This window comes from Haliotis cracherodii, unplaced genomic scaffold (assembly GCF_022045235.1).
Source record: "Haliotis cracherodii isolate W230 unplaced genomic scaffold, xgHalCrac1.p SCAF_7, whole genome shotgun sequence".
NCBI classification, from domain to species: Eukaryota; Metazoa; Mollusca; class Gastropoda; order Lepetellida; family Haliotidae; genus Haliotis; species Haliotis cracherodii.
The window spans coordinates 23,646,920-23,672,312 of NW_027266330.1; the positions used below are offsets into that span (position 1 = coordinate 23,646,920).

At 41.1% G+C, this 25,393-nt stretch overlaps 1 protein-coding gene across 10 annotated transcripts in view; it reads right to left on the reverse strand.

Moving 5' to 3' along the window:
• The window catches only part of LOC139447746 (uncharacterized), a 166,463-nt gene that overhangs the window by 114,350 nt on the left and 26,720 nt on the right, over nt 1-25,393 (reverse strand). The window contains exons 2-3 of one of the 10 annotated variants that reach the window (XM_071229217.1): nt 22,074-22,469; nt 18,960-19,006 (exon numbers count right to left, since the gene is read on the reverse strand). The exons of 6 other annotated variants lie outside the window; for them this stretch is intronic. In XM_071229217.1, coding sequence (XP_071085318.1) covers nt 22,111-22,469 — 359 coding nt within the window. In that variant the 3' untranslated portion in view covers nt 18,960-19,006; nt 22,074-22,110. Of the gene's footprint in view, nt 1-7,654; nt 8,405-16,482; nt 17,699-17,719; nt 19,007-22,073; nt 22,470-25,393 lie in introns of those variants that run through there. 3 more of the 10 variants (XM_071229230.1, XM_071229213.1, XM_071229212.1) reach the window with 3 other exon arrangements.

Genomic DNA, 25,393 nt, shown 5'->3' on the forward strand with positions numbered 1-25,393 from the left:
GTGTCAGATTCTGAAATTGTTCAACAACCTTTTTGACAGTGCCACACAAGATGACTTGATATTCCATTGGCAGACCAAATCAAGTCAAGTTGTCCCATCTGATCTTCTCAAAAACAATCCTTTTATAGACACTTCTGTTGCTCAGCATTCACCACTACCTGAATGCATTACTTAATAAGCATATATCCTACTATCCCGAAATATTCACAAACTGGAAGAAACAAAGTGCATACCCTCTGCACCTGTGATGGCAAATCAAGCCATATTCAACTCAAAAGGCATACCCGACTTTCTGAACCGATATTCAACAACGAAAGAGAAGGCATTTGTTCCAGGGGCCTTGTACCGAAAGGCTGATTCAAGGCACTGTGTGTTGTGAGCATGCAACTCAGGTTTATTGCAAACTTTGTAATATAGCCTCCTCAACTTAAGCACAACAACTTTAAATGAAATGTGTTCATGACCCTGAAGCTTTCATCAGCAAGCTAATTTGCCCATTTTCTAAAAAATGTTCAGCTTCTTAAAAAAACATTCCAAAACCAACATATGCCAGTCTCCATCATGATTATCCCAAAAGAACATGAATATGAAAGAATCCTTGATTATACTCCTAATGGGAAGGGATCCGGCACATTTGTACATAATCACTTAACAATACACTTACACAAAATCAACAGAACTGCACCGAACTTGGCTGCTGAGCCAGCTGATACACTGTGCAATGTTTCCGATGCCTGTAAAGGTTGTGTGTGTACTTGTAAGCCTTGCCACAGACACAGGTATAAGAAGCATCCCCAGGACCATGCACAGCCTCTACATGCATTCGCTTATTCCGTGGATTTGTAAAAGTCTTGCCACAATATTCACACTGCCACACTTTTTTGCCATAGCTCCCTCTATGAGCTTCTGCTGCAATATGGAACAGTAGGGCATGGTCTATAACGTCAGAATTTGACTGTTCCACTAAATGCTGACCCAAACCTTTTCCGATATCTGAAACCAAAAATGAAAATTGTTTTGGAAAACTGGCCTGATTTACAAAAACATGATTATTTGCACAACTGATAATTTGACTATGGCCACAAGAAAAGTAAGTTGGCTCAAAATGAATAAACTTACATGAACGCAGTGTCGATACAACTGAACATTCCTGTATGTATAAAAATAAAAGCGATTCCATTTTCCTAAGAAATCTTTGCTAAAAGATGAGTTGAACGTATGACGTACAACTACGTCATGAGCATAAACTACCCTTTAATTATTTCAAACAAAGGCACCTAATAACAGATTCCATCAAACTGAACAAACAAAACAGTTTCCACAATGTCTCATAGAAGATTGACCACAGACAATATTGGCATTGAACTACACACTATGGGAGGAAAAACAGTACAGAAGACCTCAAAAGACTGGTCTGGCTTTGACATCCATATAGGTGGCAGTGTGAGAAGGAGCTGACAGGTACATATATACGTTCCCTGCCTCATGGCATTAATTCATCTGAAGGAGTAAGCATATACTCTGAAACGTTGTGTTCCTCATGATAAATAAGTTGACATCCATAAATTCTCTTCCTTATGCGCATCACTTCTAAATGCCTTTAAAAGACTTGAGCTTAGCACAACATACAACTAACCAAGGCAAAATGGTTGACCACCCGATCCGCTAAGGCACCTCTCATGACAAGAATAATTTGCTCGAGACCTATTCTAACCTGGAATCCAAATGGCAAGGGACTTGTGATGTCAGGAACATCACACAGAGTCGGGAACATCACACAGAGTCGGGAACATCAAACAGAGTCGGGAACATCCCACAGAGTCAGGCACAGCCCACAGAGTCAGTCAGGCACAGCCCACAGAGTCAGGCACATCCCACAGAGGAGATAACATGAGTTGACTAAACTGACAATTCTCTTTAAATTCTTAAAGTTATGAACCAGTAATACAGCCATTCATTACAGCCAAATATCAATTGTATGTCCTGAATCCCCAAGAGGGCTTGATCAGTCGAGTGGCGAAAGTGTTCATTTGCCATGCTGAAAACACAGGTTTAGTCCCTCGAGTATTTGAAACAATTTCATAATGTCCTCCACGTGAACATCACCAAAACTGCCTGGTAAATCTAAAAATGGGAATAATATTTGAAACAAAATTCAAATAATACGGACAGAACAATTTCTCGGTGTCCTCTAACATGATATTGTCGAATCTGTCAAGTAAATTCAACCTACCAATACACAGACAAGGCAATTAGAATCTTGGACTCTGTAAAGGGAAACATTCTTTCTTATGTCTGCGTAAAGCTCTCTGGGACTTGTAGACTCGCCCACAACTACAGTTGTATGTCAAGTGTTCATGCACAGCCTCAACATGGATCCTCTTATTCCTCTCATTGGCAAAACTCTTATTACAATATTCACACTGATGGCTGTGACTGGCCTCAGAGGCACTGCGCGCTCCCTGAGGACTAAACATTATGGGATAGGGAGCATGAGCAGCACCTGGATGCAGGCCCACGCCAAAACCTGAAAATAACAAAGACACCGATATATTTTCTCTTCATCTTTTTAGGAAGAAGAAAAAAGCAGGTCTAATGGTAAAAGCTTGGCACTACATACTGAAAGCATTATCTAGAGTGAGTGAGTGAGTATGGTTTTACGCCGCTTTCAGCAATATTCCAGCAATATCACGGCGGGAGACACCAGAAATGGGCTTCACACATTGTACCCATGTCGGGAATCGAAACCCAGGTCTTCGGCGTGACGAACGAACACTTTAACCACTAGGCTACCAGACCGCCCCGCATTATCTGGAGCTTGTTTGAGTGAAGTTTATATTTATATCACAGCTGACAAGGCAATAATGTTGTCCCAGTCAAATGTTGTCCAAGTCAGAGGTTGTCTCCCAGGGCAGTATTTCCAACCGGTTTTCCTGGCGGTCACCCATCTGTGGTCTTTGAGGAGTTATACTCTTCCAAAATTGGTGAACTTAACGGTTTTGTGCTGTTGATGTTGTGGATGTAGTGAGTGAGTATGGTTTTATGCTGCTTTTAGCAATATTGATATTAAATGGGCTTCATACATTGTACCCATGTTGGGAATCGAACACAGGTCTTCGGCGTGACGAGTAAACGCTTTAACCTCTAGGCTACCCAACTGCCCCTGTGGATCTAAGTGCTTTATTGTGGGTTTGATCTGGCTGTCCATTGGGTGGTCTCGCCTGTACAATGCATCCATATTGAGTGAGTGAGTGAGTATGGTTTTACACCGCTTTAAGCAATATTCCAGCAATATCACGGTGGGAGACACCAGAAATGGGCTTCACACATTGTACCCAAGTCGGGAATCGAACCCGGGTCTTCGGCATGACGAGCGAACGCTTTAACCACTAGGCTACCCGACCGCCCCTCATCCATATTGAAACAGCTATTGAACCAAGTCGCCACGCCCAATGTTAACTCCATCTGTGAAGTACCTGCCAGTTCTACCTAGGAATTCAAACAAGGAAATGGTGGAATGATGATTCATTCTCACAACAATACAGTGCACAAACAATATTTGAGTAACTATTTCAATACTGACAGATGTGTGCTGTCTTCACAAAGCAGATCATGGCTTGCAGTCAGCAGTAAAAAGGTTGGCACATGATGAAAATATGAAATATCCAATGTTTTGTGTGAATATGGTGTTATTACAGTAGCACATGTTGCATCGTGTAATCAATACAAGCAAGCTGTGATTTGTGGTGTATTCAGTGAGTTATCCAGACTACAATCATCAAAGAGACAAAATATAATATTTGGTTATGTTGCGTCAGCCAGTTCCAAGGGGCATGTTAAAATTGTATCTAACGAATTACAGTAAATCGGGAAATAAATGCGTCTCCAAAACAATGCGACCACTGGCCCCTTGCGAAAAATGCGACTCAATATGAATGCGACACCCCCTCATCTCAAGCATCAGTGGGTTTATATTTTAAGAAAATGTCCTCAGTCAGGTTAACAGGAGAATCCTCACCTTAATCCACTCACACACCCAATAGCACCGATTCTTAGTGCTGAGTAGAGTACTTCCGCTAAAACAATACATGCGTGCTGGCTCATGTCAGCCTTTGATGCAGTCGCAATGAACAAAAACACTGTGTTGTGTGCGTGGCGCCTGTCGGGACTTGCAGGTGTGATCAGTGATGACATAAGTAAGTAGAACTCTTGTCTTGACCCCGGCAGTGACAATTCACAGAATGTAACTAGAGTTTGAATGACATTGTTTATATACGTGTTACAAGTGCTGCTCAATATACAGTGATGTGGAATACATAGTTGTTTGTTTTCCGTGTATGTCTTAGTTGGTACTTCTGCTACCCAAAATGTTTTATTGTTGATATAAATATGACGTGCAAAGACCACTTGCATTTTTCGGCTTTAATTCACGCTCATCCAGTTGCCTGAATCACATTCACATCACTGATCTATGTGAAAACCACAGTAGATGAATAAAAATATCACAACAATAATGAGATCATTCATATCTATTTATTCATAACCAGTGAACAGATAAGCTCTGTACTGTACATTATGCACAGAACAACAAAACGTGGAGCCTTTGAACAGCTTGATGAGCATAGTGATGAACCAGAGCCACCTCCTGTAGGTCTTACTGCGATCATCCACTATTACAGTATTCGACGTAATAAGCGCCCCGCTCAAATAAGCGCCCAAGTCGATATTCGCTAATATATTGGCCAGTGAACAATCCTAATTAGCACCTCTTCCGATTGATGAATGTACACAAGACATATATTCTCGTAAAATACGCACTCATCTGTCATATGCACACTTAATTATGGGCAATTAAATTCTGGAAAAATATATCTGTTGTACATAAAGATTTCAGGCTGTCAGCATAAACCACAAAATTTACCTTTTGACTTTTTTTTCCACTAAAATAATATTCTAATAAGAGCCCCCTATTTCTAATTTTGAGAGCGCCCTGGGTGCTTATTACGTCGAATACGATATACTCCTCAGCATTTGCTAAGGACCACACCTTTATAAAAGATGGCTATCATGGTCCTCCTCAAATGTTGAGTGGTATAGTTGACATGGATGGAGATCTACTTCACATCACAAACATGTAAATAAACACATGAAGCACACAACTACCACAATTGAGATTTTTTAAGCAAAACATAGTTGATCAAATTTTAAACAATAAATTTGATCGAGTTTTCATTATGCAGTATGTACAAAAACCTATAGACTATCCTCCCCATATACTAGTAATTCATTTATCTGCAACCCTCCCCAAACATGTCTGTCCATTTTGATGACTTTGGCAGACTGTTATTAAAATCACAAAGACAAGATCGATTTTGTGATCAGTGGCTGAACAATTCACAGTGAAACAGCCATTATTTTTGTATCATCATCAGTATTTTTTTACCTTGACACTCCCACAAACTCTGTCGTGTTATTTTGGTGACCTTCCATGATTTTCACAGATTTGGGTAATGGATTTTGTTTCAGTTAATCTTGTTACATTTATATTCTAGTTTCTATGCCAACAGTGGTGCAGTGATCACCAATGCCTGACCCACAAACATCTTGGCAGAAACTATTCCCCAAAACAAAGTGGTATCTACAATAAGGGCTCTGCTATGGTAACATATGCAGAATAAATATTCCCAGTATTATCTGGAGTCATCACAAGAACGTGGTCAGTGAGATTTCATATAAATATAAATACTGAAATAGGCATGAACCCCCACTATAAACAGATCTAATAGAGAGTGAATTGGGACATTCTTACACAGGCATAACCAAGTACATAACAACATGGTAACAACAAATAATGAGTGAGTATGGTTTAAAGCCGCTTTTAGCAATATTCCAGCAATACCACGGCGGGGATACCAGAAATGGGCTTCACACATTGTGCCCATGTTGAGAATCGAACTCAGGTCTTCGTCGCGACGAGCGAATGCTTAAACCAATAGGCTACATGACCACCCCCAACAAATATTGAGTGAGTGTGTTTGTTTTTAATACCTCTTTGAACAGTATTTCAATCGCATCACGGCATGGCATCTTAATGTTATAAAGCAAGTGATGCAGGTCATATATGCTGACACTGGTGAAATGCTTTGTTTTTGTTTTGTTTGTTGTTTAACGCCACACTTAGCAATATTACAGCTATATGACGGCGACCTGTAAATAATCAAATCTGGTCAAGAAAATCCAGTGATTGACATCATGAGCATCGTTCCACACAATTGGGATACGAAGCCATGCATCAACCATGTCAGCGACCCTGATCACCCGATCCCGTTAGTCCCTCCTACGACAATAGTACACTTTGGTGAAAACGAAGCCATGCATCAACAATGTCAGCGAGCCTGACCACCCGATCCCGTTAGTCCCTCCTACGACAATAGTACAGTTTGGTGAAAACCCACAAGCCCATGTACTGTGCTGAAAGACCCAGAATACTTTTCGGGGAATCTACAGATTCTTACCAAGATGATAGGATTCTGGTACACCTAAGGGATACGACTCTGCACAGCGAACTGTGCCACCTTGGATGACTGGGGCCACCTGTGCCCCATACAAATCATGAAATCGGAGTATAAAATGAAATCAATAGTCCGTCTGCTTCCCTACAATGGGCTGAGTCCGAACAGCTTTCTCACATGTCCTTCGATGCCAGCGAAACCCACTACGGTACTTGTATACCTTCCCACAAACACATGCATAGGTGGTGTTGCAATGAACCGAATCCATGTGAACTTTCCTGTGGTCAGATCGACTGAATGTCTTATCACAGTGGAAACACAGGTACTCGCCACGGGATCGGGCCATTTGTCCCGCGTACAAAGCAGGCGCTCCAGGCGATTGTTCGGCATAAAACCCACCAAAGTCATCCACGTTTAATGAATAGTTCTGATCTGAAAGTAACAAAGAACAGAGCTATATCGTCAATGAAATGTGCCTTCACTTCCTTGAACACAATGTCCAGTCGGATTTAACAGAGGGATGATCATGTCTTCGGGGGTAACAATTCTGCAAATGAAAACATCCAGACATGCTTGACTATCACGTTTAACATGGACAACACTCAGTGCCTTGTTGATCTTCTAGAGAACATCCGTTAACCACTGACATCTGGGTTATTTTTGACTCAACAATCTTCTCCCAGAATGTTATCAACATGAACAAGCACCATGAATTCAAACACCATCATAAGTCCATTCAGAGATCTGACGCCTAACTGTCAAAGTTGTATCTTGCCAACACAAAAAATATCTTATCAGAAAGCATTCTTCACCATATCCAGCTATAGTGTTAACCTATTCATAGGAAATCGAAATAATGCTTTTAACTTCCCTATTGTTAAATGTGCTCACATAATACATAGTGTCTGAAGTACTGGATCGGCAAATGTTATGAAGGTGTGACCATTGCAGCCCTTGCCTGTTTGTGTTGGCTTGGAAATTAACTTGTGCAGCAAATCTCAGCATCTTCATCAATCATGATCAATCAATCAGGCAAATAACCGCTGTTCATCTGATGATCAATGTTACTGATTGTGGATCAATGTTACTGTATTGTGGATCAATGTTACTGTATTGATGATCAATGTTACTGTATTGATGATCAATGTTACTGTATTGATGATCAATGTTACTGTATTGATGATCAATGTTACTGATTGTGGATCAATGTTACTGTATTGTGGATCAATGTTACTGATTGTGGATCAATGTTACTGATTGCGGATCAATGTTACTATATTGCGGATCAATGTTACTGTATTGTGGATCAATGTTACTGACTGCGGATCAATGTTACTGTATTGCGGATCAATGTTACTGTATTGTGGGTCAATGTTACTGATTGCGGATCAATGTTCCATATTGTGGATCAATGTTACTGTGTTGCGGATCAATGTTACTGATTGTGGATCAATGTTCCATATTGTGCATCAATGTTACTGTATTGCGACAAAACATGTAAATCCTTGTAAATGGTTGTTTCAACATTACTTTCTGAAGATGTGGAGAAGTTCACATGACGTCTGTACAATTGACATCTAACAACTTGTCCCTTTAGTCATATTTCCCTTTAATGGGTTCAGTGCTGAATCCAACCGAACATGTCCGCCTGTGCCTCCTAAAGCCACTGCGATATTTGTAAACCTTGCCACAAACACACGAGTAGACTGTCTTTTGATGAACAGCTTCCATATGATCGCTCCTATGCCCTGACTGGGTGAAAAGTTTCCCACACTGACCACAAGGGAACGAGTACCGCCCCTCTGATGTCAAGACTGAACTGTCTCGGTGTCCCTTAGAATATGTTGCTGTTATGTCCTCCCAATTTTGACCCAGCCCAGAAAAGCCTTGATCTGAAAGTAACAAGAATTGGATTCCTTGAAAATTTATCTCAATCAATGCTTTGCAGAGTGTATCCCATCAAATGTCTAATGATTTAAACTAGCATTAGCTTCAAATTAATGACTTAATAAAAACTATGTTTAAAACGATCACGCTTATAACGAACTGACTGATATAACAAACTTATTTTGTAGTCCCGGCCATTTGTTGCATATATGCTGCATATATGCTTATAACAAACTATGGTTATCACGAACAAAATTGGTGGTGGTCTCTTTGAGTTCATTACAACCGTAGTTTACTGCATTTCCAAACACATATTCAGTAGGTGAATGGCTGTTTGCTTTCTACTCAAAAATGTTGCCGGTGTTGCATGGCAGCACACCTGTAATCAATCTTCGAAAGGAGTAGCATGACACAATTACTTAATCAGATCTTATGCAACCACAACATACATTCTGTGGACATGTAACGATATGGTGGGGTCATGATGTGATATCCCGATACTATGGCTGCGATATGATTCGTATCCTGTTACAATACTTTAGAGATCGAAGATGGGATATTGTAGAGTAGCAATATCAAGGTCAGAAGGCAATGTCAATGGTATGCGATCTATAGCCACCTTTTCAGCTTCTTATTTCTGTTATTATTCACATGTTTGTACACCAATATAACTAATGTATCGTATGTATTGCGGTAGAGAGGCAGCGTCAGAAATTGGCACTAGACCTGTAGTCCTTACCAAACTGCCCAATAGTAAAGGTATCCTAAGGACAAGTAGAAGTTGGCCCATTTTAGGGGTTTTGCTCTATGTTATCTTTATAAGGACTAGTGGACAAAAACTGTTAGTTTCTAACCCTGGGAGGTTGTAAATTGCTGCCTTGCATGGTTACAGCACTACTTATCTGCCCAGAAATTCCTGTGTGTGTTGAGGGACAGGGTTCAGTTTCACCTTCACACTTCCATAAAAGTTATAAATAGTGTCAAAATAACACCAGCATTAGAGTGAACTGTTCTCAACTACAATCGGGACGGTCTTCTGAAATCAACAACCTACAGATATATATCAGTACAGATCTTGTGAAATGCTGTGATAAGTAGAATATTGCTGACAGTGGACAAACATCATGAAATGTTCCTGTCAACACCAAGCAAGCCAGTGAGTGAGTGAGTTGGGTTTCATTTTTAGCAACATTCTCGCACTCTGATGGTGCAAAGTTTTCAGTATACCCAGGAATGATCTTCACACTTAGTACCCAAGTGGGAATCAAACCCACGGCCTTTGATGTGATGAGACAAAGCCTTAACCACTTGGCTACTGCACCACCCTTCAACGCTTCAGCTTGATGGGATCAGTGTCAAAGCCCACAGTGCAGATTTCTCTGTGCCTTCGAATGCTTCGCCTGTACTTGTACACCTTGCCACAGATACACGAATACACTGTCTTATCATGCACTGCCTCTTGGTGATTCTTAAGACCATCAAGTCGGGTGAAAGTCTTTCCACACTGCTCACAATCAAAGCTTCGACTTCCATCTTGTGGTTGAACAGGACTGAATAAACTGGAGTCGATGCAGAGGGCACTGATATCACTTGACCTGTTTGCCAATAAAGTGTTCTGAATATTCACACCACCTGAAAATAACAAAAAGAGAAGCTATTTCTTTGAAGATGCTGGTCATCCAGAAGCAGGTTTCCTGACACAGGATTCTGTACATGGCAAAACCAAGATTCTGTACATGGCAAAACCGAGATTCTGTACATGGCAAAACCGAGATTCTGTACATGGCAAAACCGTGATTCTGTACATGGCAAAACTGGGATTCTGTACATGGTAAAACCGGGATTCTGTACATGGCAAAACCGAGATTCTGTACATGGCAAAACCGAGATTCTGTACATGGTAAAACCGAGTTTCTGTACATGGCAAAACCGAGATTCTGTACATGGCAAAACCGAGTTTCTGTACATGGCAAAACCAAGATTCTGTACATGGCAAATTCGAGTTTCTGTACATGGCAAACCCGGGATTCTGTACATGGCAAAACCGAGATTCTGTACATGGCAAAACCGGGATTCTGTACATGACAAAACCGTGATTCAGTACATGGGAAAACCGGGATTCTGTACATGGCAAAACCGGGATTCTGTACATGACAAAACCGGGATTCTGTACATGGCAAAACCGGGATTCTGTACATGGCAAAACTGGGATTCTGTACATGACAAAACCGGGATTTTGTACATGGCAAAACCGAGATTCTGTACATGGCAAAACTGGGATTCTGTACATGGCAAAACCAGGATTATGTACATGGCAAACATTTCTTAGAGCTGACACTTTCTTTGTTGTGTAAGGCCACAATCAGCAACATTTCAACTATAAGACGCTGGTCCATAAATAATCAAGCCCAGGCAAGACAATCCAGTAACTGACATCATGAGCATCGATCTACACCATTGGGATATGACATTGGCAAATAGTACAATCAGCTTATAAACCTTCAGCTATGGTAATTTTGAAAAGCAGATCTCCTAACTTCCCAAAACATAAAGACCAAGATGTCAAACCACTAAAAATCAGCTTGTCAATTATGTAATATAATAACCACACTGTAACTTTCTCTTTTAATGATTCTGCACAAGTTTGAATATTGTGAACCAAAGACAAGGACTGGTGTCTATGTGTTTACAGGTGAACTGTTCTATCGGTAGTTGGAACAAGGAATAGTAGTTCCCTTCAGGGAACTCTGGATGTTGCAAAGTCCAATGTTGTTATGTCCCCATTTGGGACTTGATGGAAACACTAATCATGCTCCTTGCACTGAGCGCCACATCAATCAGTGTACAGGAGTGAGTGAGTGAGTATGGTTTTACGCCGCTTTTAGCAATATTCCAGCAATATCACGGTGGGGGACACCAGAAATGGGCTTCACACATTGTGCCCATGTCAGGAATCAAACCCGGGTCTTCGGCGTGACGAGCGAACGCTTCAACTACTAGGCTACCCGACCATCCCCAGTGTACAGGAGGTGGGTATGTCAGGTGGAAAGTATTGCTGTGAATTGTAAACGAAGCACTTATGTCAGGTGGAAAGTATCGCTGTGAATTGTAAACAGGAAGCGGGTATGTCAGGTGGAAAGTATTGCTGTGAATTGTAAACAGGAAGCGGGTATGTCAGGTGGAAAGTATTGCTGTGAATTGTAAACAGGAAGCGGGTATGTCAGGTGGAAAGTATTGCTGTGAATTGTTAACAGGAAGTGGGTATGTCAGGTGGAAAGTATTGCTTTGAATTGTAAACAGGAAGTGGGTATGTCAGGTGGAAAGTATTGCTGTGAATTGTAAACAGGAAGCAGGTATGTCAGGTGGATAGTATTGCTGTGAATTGTAAACAGGAAGTGGGTATGTCAGGTGGAAAGTATTGCTGTGAATTGTAAACAGGAAGTGGGTATGTCAGGTGGAAAGTATTGCTGTGAATTGTAAACAGGAAATGGGTATGTCAACTGGAAAGTATTGCTGTGAATTGTAAACAGGGAGTGGGTATGTCAACTGGAAAGTATTGCTGTGAATTGTAAACAGGGAGTGGGTATGTCAACTGGAAAGTATTGCTGTGAATGGTAAACTCTTTATTCCACTCTCTATTCCTCTATGTAACAAGACTCCATGTGTGACTTTTTTACCATAAGATTTTATTTCAATCAGAGGGGATAAATCTTATCATTAAAAATACAGATGAAAAGGGTAACCACTATAGGATTTACTCATTTGTTTTTTTAGGTTATTCCGATTCTGCCTTACAAGATTTGTAACTGTGCACCTCACACTACCATCGCCTATCATTAATTCTCATTCCCAAGTACCCAGAGACAAAGAATGTCTTTGTGTGTTGCCTGAAGTTTTCTGTCCATGATGAAATAATTAAAATAGACGTCAATCAAGGACTGGTATGGGTGTGCAATCCCGAAGCTAGAACAAATTTGCAACCATTCTGCTCCTGTTGCTGTAGTATCATGGCGGACAATCTAGCAATATCACCAGAAATGAGCTTCACACATTGTACCCAAGTGGGGAATAGAACCCAGGCCTTCAACATGACAAGCCAACACCTTAACCACTTGGCTACTGCACCGATCATTATTGCATCAGCATCAGCACACTTAGAAGTCTTTATTTTGAATCAGTTTAATAGGATCAGTGTCATAGCCCAGGGTGCAGACTTCCTTGTGCCTTCGGAAGCCTCGCCTGTACTTGTACACCTTGCCACAGATACACGAATACACTGTTTTATCATGCACTGCCTCTTGATGTGTCTTAAGACCATCAAGTCGGGTGAAAGTCTTGCCACACTGCTCACAATCAAAGCTTCGATTTTCATTTTGTGGTTGAACAGGACTGAATAAACTGGTGTCGATGCAGAGGGCACTCATATCACTTGACCTGTTTGCCAATAAAGTGTTCTGAATATTCACACCACCTGAAAATAACAAAAAGAGAAGCTATTTCTTTGAAGCTCTAGCACAATTACACTGCTGGTCATCCACAAACATTTCAGAGTTGACAGTTTCTTTGTTGTTTAATGTCACACTCGGCAACATTCCAGCTATGACGGCGGCCTGTAGATAATCGAGCTTGGACCAGACAATCCAGTGGTTGACATCATGAGCATCAATCTACATTGGGATACAATGCTATGCATCAACTCAGTCTATTTTTGCTGGCTCTAAATACGCTACATGTGAATCACTTGGGCCATGATACACAAGTGGATAACCACTACCGGCAAAACTGAACTTACAAATCATCCGTGACCAACAGTAAATACTACAATACTACCAACAGCAGTGAATATTGGCAAATAGTACAATCAGCTTATCAGTGAGTGAGGATGGTTTTACGCCGCTTTTAGCAATATTCCAGCAATATCACGGCAGGGGACACCAGAAATGGGTTCACACATTGTACCCATGTCGGGAATCGAACCCGGGTCTTCGACGTGACGAGCGGACGCTTTAACCACTAGGCTACCCGATCGCCCCCAATCAGCTTATCAACCTCCGGCAATGGTAATTTTGAAAAGCCGATCTCCAAACATCCAAATAAAAAAGACCAAGCCGTCAAACCACCAAAAAATAGCTCGTCATTTTGTTTTCTCTAGTAATTCGGATTCCACCTTACAAGATTTCATCCATCCCCGTCACACTTCCACCCCGCCTCACATAATTCTTGTTCCCAAGTACCCAGAGACAACAAACATGCCTTCTTTGTTTGCCTGATGTTTCTTTCCATGGTGAACTTATTAAAATACTGTCAATCATGGGCCGGTATGGATGAGTATTCCAGGTGGCTACAACAAATTTGCAACCCTTCTGCACCTGAAAAACATGCATGTGTGGGGAACAAACTTGTCAAGATGTGTATCACATCAGTTCTGAACAACTTGAAAACAACAGTTTGGTTGACAAACAATACAATGCATCTAGTCTCCCAGTTCTCAAAAAAGGAGTGAGTGAGTGAGTATGGTTTTACGCCGCTTTTAGCAATATTCCAGCAATATCACGGCGGGGGACACCAGAAATGGGCTTCACACATTGTACCCATGTCGGGAATCGAACCCGGGTCTTCTGCGTGACGAGGGAACGCTTTAACCACTAGGCTACCCGACCGCCCCTCTGAAAAATGATTATGAAAATCTAATGACTAATGACTAATTTTGAGTTTTTAAAAGATGTCTAATCATGTTCGTGTGTATTTAAGAGTTGCACTGCATAACAAGAGAAAAGTCGGAACAGACAATGAAACAGTAAGACAGCTTCTTACAAAGAAACTACACTATCAAACAAAATGGAAAGTCACGTCCTAATTGTTGATTGTGTGTGCGTGTTTGAAGCTGCACTCAACAATATCCCAGCAATTGATATTGTTAGCAATAACCCATGCCTTCAGGGTTCGAAGACAAAATGAACCAAGTCACAACACCTGACCATACTCAAGGCAAAACCCCTAATCATAAGTAAGTGAATATGGTTTTACGCCGCTTTTAGCAATATTCCAGCAATATCACGGCGGGGGACACCAGAAATGGGCTTCACACATAGTGCCCATGTTGGGAATCGAACCCGGGTCTTCGGCATGACGAGCGAACCACTAGGCTACCCCCCCCCCCCCTCCTAATCATAAACATTCATGATATCGAATACATCACAATACTGTCATATTCCCAGTACTTCATGACAGAGGAATATATCATATCCAAGGATAGGAGCCAGTCTGAGATAAAGCTTGTTGATAAATCAAGAGTTAGCATTGTGTCCATATGCTCAATGGAAACCCACTGCATGTGTTGGAGATAAAATGAGTTGTCATGGTAACCTATTCCCACTGGGCTGAGCTTTATCTAGCTAGCCAGCCTGCAGCTCACAGCTCCCAGCAGCCAGGCTTTATCAATAACCAGGCTGAGCTGGGACCCAGAATGTTCAGCTTTATCAGGCAGACTTGCTGTGGAGAAAAACTGGGTCACTGACAATTTCAAATGTGCACCAGGAGAGCTAGTCTGTCTCCAGTCCCTGCACCACATTATATCCCTTTCGCCAGCCCTTACTGTAGCCCTAAATGAAGAAAGTCGGGATTTTCCACAGGTTCTGAATCAGCCATCTTGTTGAGGCTCCATTTCAATTTAAATGTAGTTGCCTGTTTTTGTCAAAATAATATTTTTCAGAGACACAGAGTAGTCTACAGTACAGCTCGTTCAACAGTGTGAGAGAAGGGCAAGGCTATGGCCTGACATTGCAATGCTCAGCTGCACAGGGGGCTCATGAGCCTCTAATATTTTGTGAGAACAATAAACTCTACTTTTAACAAATTTATTTAACATCTATTTTTCTTGTTACCTGGGATGTATGACAGCAGTGTTAAATACTGTTATCTCAATGTAGGCTAAAGGAATAGAGCTTCCCTTATCTCCACCCTACAAACAACCAAACCTCTACCCTATATCTCAAGAGATACTAAATAACCTCATGTAGGATACAGTCAACCTCATCAATTGTACTCCAAGGGCCGACAGGAAATGCGTCTACTTGACTTACATATCCAACTTGGATGAATCAAATTTATTAATCCCAACATAAGATTATGATCCCATAGATACACAGCCAAATGTGAAACACACATCAGATGGATATATTCTGAATGATTACACAATTCAGTTAACAAGATCAACCATTTATTGATGAAAAAATATATAACAGCAACTTGCAAGCAGTGTCAAATGTGTGGGGTGTATGAACTGATTACCTGCAATCAGTAATTGGATCATTTACAGAATTTCCGCCCCCCCCCCCCAACAATTTCATGTGAAAAATTCTTATCTTCTTCAGGTAGGATTTCTTTCAAGTTCTTATTTTCAGAAGTATTTTAAAATTGCATTCAATACAATAATGTAAAATTAAGCATCTTTCTTTTTTCTGGTCCTGATATGACAGAACTACAAGTCGCCTCGACCAAGGCATCACATTAGTTAAAAGTGAGTGAGTGACTGAGTATGGTTTTATGCCACTTTTAGCAATATTCCAGCAATGTCACGGCGTTGGACACCAGAAATGGGCTTCACACATTGTACCCATGTTGGGAATCGAACCTGGGTCTTCAGCATGACGAGCAAACGCTTTAACCACTAGGCTACCCGACCGCCCCACATTAGTTGATGGTCGGCCGGTCAGGCTCGCCGAGTTGGTTGATGCATGTCATCAATCCCAATTGTGTGGATCAATGCTCATGATATCAATCACTGGATTGTCTGGTCCATACTTGATTATTTACAGACCGTCTTGATATAGCTGGAATATTGCTGAGTGCAGCGTTTAACAACCAACCAACCAACCAACACATCAGTTAAACATGTACCAGTGTGTACATGCCAGCCACACATCGAGATGTTATCACACAGCAGTGGTAAAAAACTACAATTCACATCAATGTCTGACTGCACCAGCTAATTATCTTGAGAAAGAACTTTCATCTTGTCCCTTCTTTAATTAAAGAGGAAAACCAAATATGCTTACACAGTTTATTACACAAACAGGCTATGAAAGAATAAACAAAACGCATCAAAACAATGATCGATGAAGAAAGTCATCGACCCTCTGGTAAACTAAGAGAGACAGAGAAATCTCAATTCTGAGACAAACTAAAAACATGACCACAAGATGACACTTCTTAAAAAACAGTTTGAGGACTTGTCGATTGAATTTTAAATTCGTCCTCTGATAAACATGCAGTCTGATGTGGTGAGACCCCAAAGGACAGACAAATTTGTTGGCACAGACACTGATAAGTACTGTTCTAGGTGAGAGACAGGCATTGTAAATAAAGAGTGTCTTTACACCCTTCAGATTTCATTGTCATGTAAAATATCAAATATTTAGTATTTTGATCTTGTTCACTTCCTGACTAGTCTGTCTTACAGACGCTGATACAAATATATATCAAATATGGCCCATGTAAGTCTATAATGTTTGGCAAGTCTAGATCACTGCAGTATCTGAAAATGAAGAGAGTCACTGAGCTCCTTTTTATTATATGTTTATTAAGATAACTGAACAACTGTTTTTTTTCCGTACGATATGTTCATTTCAGAGACTAGATGTTAGTCTAACTTTCTGACATACTGGTGAAGACATCACTACCAGAATTTATCATTTCGTCATTCTGAAGCATGTTCCAAACATCAACAAAACAGGATTCCCATATCTCCCACTTTGCTCCAAGTCTGTGATTTTACTTTGATTAAGAAAAGTCATTCGGTTCATTCTCCAGTAAAATTCCATGTCTCCTGATCCATCGACTCACCCACCCATAGGCTCCTGTAAACTGAGTATGCCCCATTTCAACAGCAATGTCTTCAGCCTTGGCAAGAACCTCTGACCACGACAACAACCTATCACACGATACAGCCTCTCGGTACCACTGCAGAAGAGCATTGTCAACGTCCTCAAAGCTTGCTGCACGCAGCCGCTTTCTCGAATGATCAAAATCAGACTCCAAATAACCCAATTTGATCCTTTGTGAGTTTTTCATCCAGGTTGACAGGGTATTGTGTGGTATCCCCACTTCCCTTGCTATTTGAGCTTTGGATTTTTCACCCCTTTCTACCATCATGATGGCAAAATATTTGGTCTCAAGAGATTTAAATTCTAATTTCCGTTTCTTTGGTACAGTGCTCATGGCCCATTGTAACGAGCTGTCTGATTGGCTGAATTGGAGGTCACTTGTCATAATGCCAAGGTTATAGGGAGGTTGACTTCCTGAAAAGCAGAAATATGCAAGAAATGGTCAGTGTTAATTTTACTTATGTATTCATCTAGATGATTTTACATCAGCAATAAAATATATAATACTGAAGACTTTTGAACAAAAATGTTAGGCTTATTCAATGAGCAGAAGTCACACACAAATTATTCAGGGCTCCGACTTTAAACACTGCTCAACATAACAAAACTCTTGCATGTTTTCGCTATGTTCAAAATTCTGATCCACATAAACTTGACATGAAATAGTGAACAAGTGTACTGGTTATTATCTGACAAGAACACAACCTTCTAAAACATCAACAGGATAACAATTGTTTTTCACATCAAAACTATTGAGAAGACGATCCAAATTTCTGCTGCCAGTTCTATTTCTGGAAAACATCAATTTCCAGCTCATTCAAACATTTCCAACTTTAGGAACACAGTTTTCAATACTATCAATGACAGACGTAGATGCAAAGTGGAACAGCATGATGCTTCCAACATCTCCAGTTCTAATTAATGAGGTGCTCTGGAGAATTTACACATCAGGGATACAAAATGACCTGAATCATCAACTAGCCTGAATAGTGACAACACATAACTACTCCATTAAAAAGAAATTCTACTAGCCCTCAGAAAACCTTCAACATTAGACAAACTTATTCGGTTTCGCAGATGAGGACCAAGTTGCATCCTTGTGACATGAATCTTAGTTTTCTCATAAAACGAATAAATAACACCGATACTTCATGGATTCAATAATTCATCAAGAGGGGAAGGTTTGGGTTTTATATATGCTTGTGTCCTTCGCCTTCAGTTTCCTGCTCAAGGAAATGCCATGGCGCCCTTTGAACCTTTCCAGCCACCCGAATGATCCCAAGAAGTCAGTATAGCCCCTATGTGAAGCAATCTCCCGAGCCTTCTCCAGCAACACTGGTCCTGACAGCGGAATACCGACCATCACTGCGTTCCGATACCACTGATACAGAGCACTATCTACATCCTCATATTTGGCCGAACGCATTCGCTTCCGAGTGGGAACAAAATCAGAATCCAAATATGCAGTTTTGACTCGGTCAGAATCTTTTATCCACGACGACAAAGTACTTGATGGGATTCCAACCTCCCGAGCTATTTGGCTTTTCGATTTTTCTCCCTTGTCTACTTCTAACAGAGCAAAATATTTGGTCTCAATGGTTCTGACATTATTTTTTCGTTTGACTGGTTCCGGAAGAGGTCCGATTGCCCCTGGTCTGTAGAAAGCACTAAGGTGAAGGGCATCTGACATGGGGTCAAGAAGGTCAGGAGATTGCTGATGTCCTGAAAAAGCAGAAACATGCAAGAGGGAATTACTGATCTGTTATTTTTCAATTTCATGAGAAATCATTTCTTTAATGCTTACTACCAACCATTTAAAGCTTAAGCCCTGTTTTCACATAAATATTTCGATGCCATGTCAAAATTATTTCAAGAAATCATCATTCTTCTTGCATGCTGCTGCCTCGTGGCAAGAAAGGATGAGAATGGCATCCATGAACCTCATTCCTTTTTTTATCCATCAGTCTCATTCCGCTAATTATATGTGAAGGAAGTTATTGATTATTACAGGAAGTCCTTCTCAGAGAATAACTGGATTTGAGGTATTACCACCGCACAGCATCAGGCCAAGTTATCTCGAGGAGAAACGGACCAACCTCAGGACTTGAGATAACTGACGAGATATAGAAATAGATGGAAAGTGTGTGAAGAACCTGAATGAGATAAGAGGGTTTGAATGCAGCCAGAAAGATACTTGTTACTGTGATGTGTGGGCAGTAATTACCGGTAGGAAGATTATGCTTACCCTTTTCGCGAATACCTGGTGTCATCACTGATAGTCAGTTATCCATTTGTATATTTATTTTCACTGCTGTTTTGACTGGAATCTGTTTCATGGGAAGATCATGTTTTTTATCTCAGTGACTTTTTTTTATTTGAGAAGACTCGAGGAATAGGACCGTGTATTGGTGTATAGCAACGCCAAAATAGCATCCGATCAGGCTGAGGTAGCCATGTTTCAGTCTCAGACCATTGCTAGCTCTAATCATGCAGGTTATCTTCTGATACAGCAAACAGGTGGTCTGAACCATCTACAGCCACACTTCCAGTCTGGTAGAGGTGAGGTGAAATGGGGTTTAACGTTGCGTCCAAGATTATTGCACTTATATAGCGACGTGCATGTACGTGTGTGTGTGTGTGTGGCTGCTTGTACTAGTCCAGACTGATGCCGATTGATAGTGCTAGCTCACTGAGATACCATGCCGCAGTTAAATATGAATACCCCACTCAGACACAGTATACTGACTCCGAGCCGACCAGTCCTTGTTTTAGCCCCTTAATGCCGAGCGCCAGACGGGGTAACAACAAGTACCATCTTTTGGTATGATGCGGCCGGGGATCGAAACCCGGACCTTCCGCTCTCCGGGTGGACGCTCTACCACAAGACCACGGAGGCAGTCCCCAGTCTGGTAGAGAAGAAGGATGTCACAATGCTCGTATCTCACATAAACTATAGCAATACTTGTAACTAATTTGAGCATCTGCACTAATCTACATGTCCCAGCGACCAAGACGCTGTTGCTAACAACAAGTGAGTGTTCAACTTTCCTCGCTGATTAATTTAGAGTTGTTCTAATATTATCATGGAATCAGAGATTGCTTTTTTGTGACAGGCAGAAATTTAACACTAGCCTGAATAGTTATTGTAGGACTTTGCAAAACAACTTTTTGATACATAATTAAAAGGAAATGATTCATGAGTGGCATATTTGGTATCATATCATCAGCTGATTCATGAGTAGCCATATTGTGTACCACATCACAAATAAATCCACGAGACCCGTGAAGATCCGGGGTAGAATAGGTCTTCAGCAACCTGTGCTTGCCTTAAAAGGCGACTATGCTTGTCATAAGAGGCGACTAACTGGATCGGGTGGTCAGGCTCGCTGACATGGTCGACGCATGTCATCGATCCCAATTGCGTGAATCGATGCTCATGATTTTGTATATTTTTGTATATTTTCACTGTATTTTCTGGTCCAGACTTGATTATTTACAGACCGCCGTCACATAGCTGGAATATTGCTGAGTGTGGTGTTAAACAACAAACAATTCAAATCAAATGTAAATCCATGATGCATCAATACATCAGTGAATTGAGACACACAGACCACTCCAATAATACAGCTGTATGACCCTGCTTAATCTCCTTTCATTTATCAATAAACTTGACTAGCTCAAGTAAAGATAAAATCTCCTTGTAATGTCAACACAATTGGGAAATTAGGAAAAATTTGTACTAGCCTGCAGGAATTTGTACTAGCCCTGGGCTAGCGTATTTTCTAACCATGAAACCCTCTTTGACACAATGCAACCCTGTGGGCAAACAAATCAAGAATTTATCACTGGCGATAATTTGAAAATATCAATATGCACTGAGTGTCTCTTGTTCCCATTGTACAAGATCAATATTGCGTGACGCTGACTGATCGTCTACTTTATTGTAAGTGACACTCAGTGCATCCCTTTCAAAGCAAAGGACACCAAGAAAGGGCTTCACAAACCCAACTTGTTCTCAGCTTGAAAGTACAACTTTGTACAGCAACACACATGTGTAGAAAACACAGATGTTATTGATCAATGGGTGTGACATGCTACACACGTTTTGTGTCATTAGCTTGACACACATGACTCATGTTTCATATCAACAAAATCAAAGGAGAGGTATTGTCACACATGAAGGGAACTGAGATTCCACCTCACCCCGATGTAGTAACAATGACTTCCATGCACATGCGATAGGTGAGGTCTTGTCACATGTGAGAAAATAAGAAGACATGCTAATAGGGAAATTATTCTTTTTCCTTTTGGAAATTACGTTCATGACAGATTTTATTGCCAATGCGAACTTCACTTCATCTTGTGAACTGTGTAATATGACATGCTGTAGGAATCAACACAGGTTGTGCACATTCGTGACTTGTGGATATAGTGTTCAGGATTAGAAGTCGGCACTAGTCCTGTAGTCCTTGCCAAAATGCCAAATGGTTGGTTGGTTGGTTGGTTAACGCTGCACTCAGCAATATTCCAGCTATATGACGGCGGTCCGTAAATAATTGAGTCTGGACCAGACAATCCAGTAATTAATATCATGAGCATAGATCCACGCAATTGGGATCGATGACATACATCAACCAAGTCAGCGAGCCTGACCATCCAATCCCGCCCAATGGTTAAGGTATCATAAGGACTAGCAGAAATTTACCATTTCTTAAGGGTTTCGCTATGTGTTATCATTATAGGGAATAGTGGACAAAAGAGGTTAGTTTCTACCGCTGGTGTTACATACCCTCAACCGAAGTGTTCATGATTGTAAAAAGGCTCCACTATGCAAGATGACTTTGGTTCAAGATACAGATTTTCTTGTGTATTCGCAATCCCGTTCTATATTTGTAAGATTTCCCACAATCACACGAGTAAGTCCTGTTTCTGTGACATGCTGAGTAATGGTTCGTCCTGGATGCCGATCGCGTGAAAACCTTCCCACAAACTCTACAGGGGAAGTAGTTCCCCTTCTCCACTGTCCCCATCAGAACCGGTCTCTGTACAAGTGCCTCCATGTCGGGGGCCAGAGCCAAGGGAGTACAATTCTTTACACAATGTACACTACTGTCAGTCATGGACCAAATCGGCTGTGCGCTCTCTATCAAACCAAGACTGGCCATATTCATCAAATGGTCTTTACCTGAAAGTAACAAAAAATCTGGGGTAGATTTTCTTCCAAAACAAGAGTGAGTGAGTTAAAATTTTATGTCGCGTCGGCATCCAAAACAAGAAGCATATCCTTTCGGAACATAGATGGGTTGAGTTGATACGATTGGAACTTGCATGTAGAAATGAAAACCAAGTTGATATTCTGCAATTTAACTAAACAAGATGGACTTGTCTCCTTTATGCAGTTGTCTAGATGATGGGTCTGCACAGTATTCCCGGCATACTGCAATATGCTTTTCAAACGATACATTTTTTCTGTGTTTCGGTATATTCGGTAAAAAAACTATGCAAGTTTTGTTATTATTTGTATCGTTTAACTTTAACTTCATAGAAATTCATTTATTCATTTCCTTTGAAATTTACTGACAAGACGGCGGAAACAATGAAGTGATTTTGTCATTGTTGTCTTCCCTGTATTCATGACAACAAAATAGCAGTGAGTGAGAATGGATATACACCGCTTTTAGCAATATTCCAGCAAATATCACACTGCCGGGGGACACCAGAAATGGGCTTCACACATTGTACCCATGTCACAAAATGGCAGTGACTGGCCATGCTGAGAAATATTTACTTTTAGTATGCAGAAAATGGAATCTGCATGTACAATCAGTGTCAATCACTTTGGCTCCCAATACGTATCATGATACAGATACCTGGATCACAAAATACTGCAATACAAACATTTTGCCAATACACAGCCCTACCAGATGCAGTCTAGACTTTGTTCTGACCATAATTAATTGTGCAGAGACGTGATCAAGTAATTCACAATGAGTAAGTAACCACCTTCTGTCGAATTAAGTTTGATGAAAGCTGACCAAAAGTTATTCCAATAACATTTGGGGAAGAAAAGAACATCCACAATATATACATTTAGGGCATACTCTGTCCCAATTGATGTCAATAAAGTGTTTGAGTTTCGCAGTATATGACATGAAGCACAAGCACATTTTGCATTTGTGTCAAAATGAAGCTTTCGAACTCTGTATGCCTACGAACAACATGGCCACAAAATCATCCCCAAGCTTTTATTTAGTACGAAGTAATAGGAACGTCCCTCTAGGCAATTTACAGATAGCACAGGTATGAACATTTGTGAATATATTCGATTACAATCTGCACGCTTGGATAGAAGTAGAATTGTCACTTGCACTCACTCCACACAGATCACCCAGCTGCCAAATGATGGATAAAGTCAATACAATCTTACAGGAGCAGGACACGCCTGCTCAGATGTCTGAAAATTCCCTTGATGTAAAGCTTCATGTTGAATACTGTGAATGATCTATAATGCTCAAAACTTCCTTTTTAATACTTGAACATTTGTTGGATTATTTCTAATACAAACGAATCAACTCACATATTAATCTAAGATTCAGTTTTGACTCGCAGGTTGTTTTTTTGCATCAAGAGAGAGAGAGAGAGAGAGAGAGAGAGAGAGAGAGAGAGAGAGAGAGAAAGAGGGAGAGAGAAAGAGGGAGAGAGAGAGAGAGAGAGAGAGAGAGAGAGAGAGAGAGAGAGAGAGAGAGAGAGAGAGAGAGAGAGGACTGATGCCGATTTATAGTGCTAGCTCACTGACATACCATGCCGCAGTTTAACATGAATACCCCACTCAGACACAGTATACTGACTCCGAGCCGACCAGCCCTTGTTTTAGCCCCTTAATGCGGAGGGCCAGACAGGGTAACAACAAGTACCATCTTTTAATGTCTTTTGGTATGACGTGGTTGGGATCAGACCCCGGACCTTCCGCTCTCCGGGCGGACGCTCTACCATTAGACCACGGAGTAAGAACTAAGACTGACATCTAGTCTGTGAAATGAAAATATTTTACAGAAAGAAAAGTTGTTACATCTTAATAAAGTAAAGTAAAGAGGAGCCAAACAAATTTCTTCATTTTCAAGACCTTAAACTGCAATAATCTAGACTTGCTAGGTATTATAGTCTTGCATGGGCTGTATTGGATATATTAGTTTTGGGTCTGTATGACAGACTAGTAAGAACCCTGCAGCCTCAATGCCACCATCCATCAGGACTAGCCAACCCACCTTTGTATAAGCTGGGGGACACCAAGTGTCTAATGATTGTGTGGCTTGCCAATCTTGGTGATAATGTCATTGACAGTGGACAACCTGGCACGACAAGTCTTCACAAGGCACTCCCAAGACTGCCAGGCAAGCTTCTTCTTGTTACATTTATACGAGTAGCCTTGAACACACAAGATTCTACCTCCGCGACGAGACTGGACAAACTTCACACCTAAAGGGAAGAACCAGTGTAGACAATTGAGCTGACATTGAGTGGAAGCAATGACTTATAAAATTCTCCGAAGTAGTGATAAGTTTCTCCTAAACAAAGAGTTTACAGGAGTGTTCATTCAAAATACATCTGATCCGACACAAAATGTCAGATCAATCCAAAGAATCAGTTCAAGTTGAAGAGTGAGTGAGTGAGTGAGTGAGTGAGTTTGGTTTAACGCCGCTGTTAACAGTATTCCAGTTATATCACGGCGTGTCAGCTTAATGTGGGAGGAAAGCCCGATGCAGGTCTCAGACATTTACCACCTGTGCCCAAGGGACGCAACTCTGCATAGCGATTCGCGGCACCTTAGACGAATGGGCCACCCATGCCCCTTCAAGTTGAAGAACAAAGTTGAATACCCCACTCAGACACAGTATACTGACTTCGAGCCGACCAGTCCTTGTTTTAGCCTCTTAATGCCGAGCGCCAGACAGGGCAACAACAAGTACCATCTTTTAACGTCTTTTGGTATGACGCGGCCGGGGATCAAAACCCCGGACCTTCCGCTCTCCGGGCAGATGCTCTACCACTAGACCACGGAGGCTGTCAAAAAATGTTGGATCAATCCTAAGAATGAGTTCAAGTTGTAGA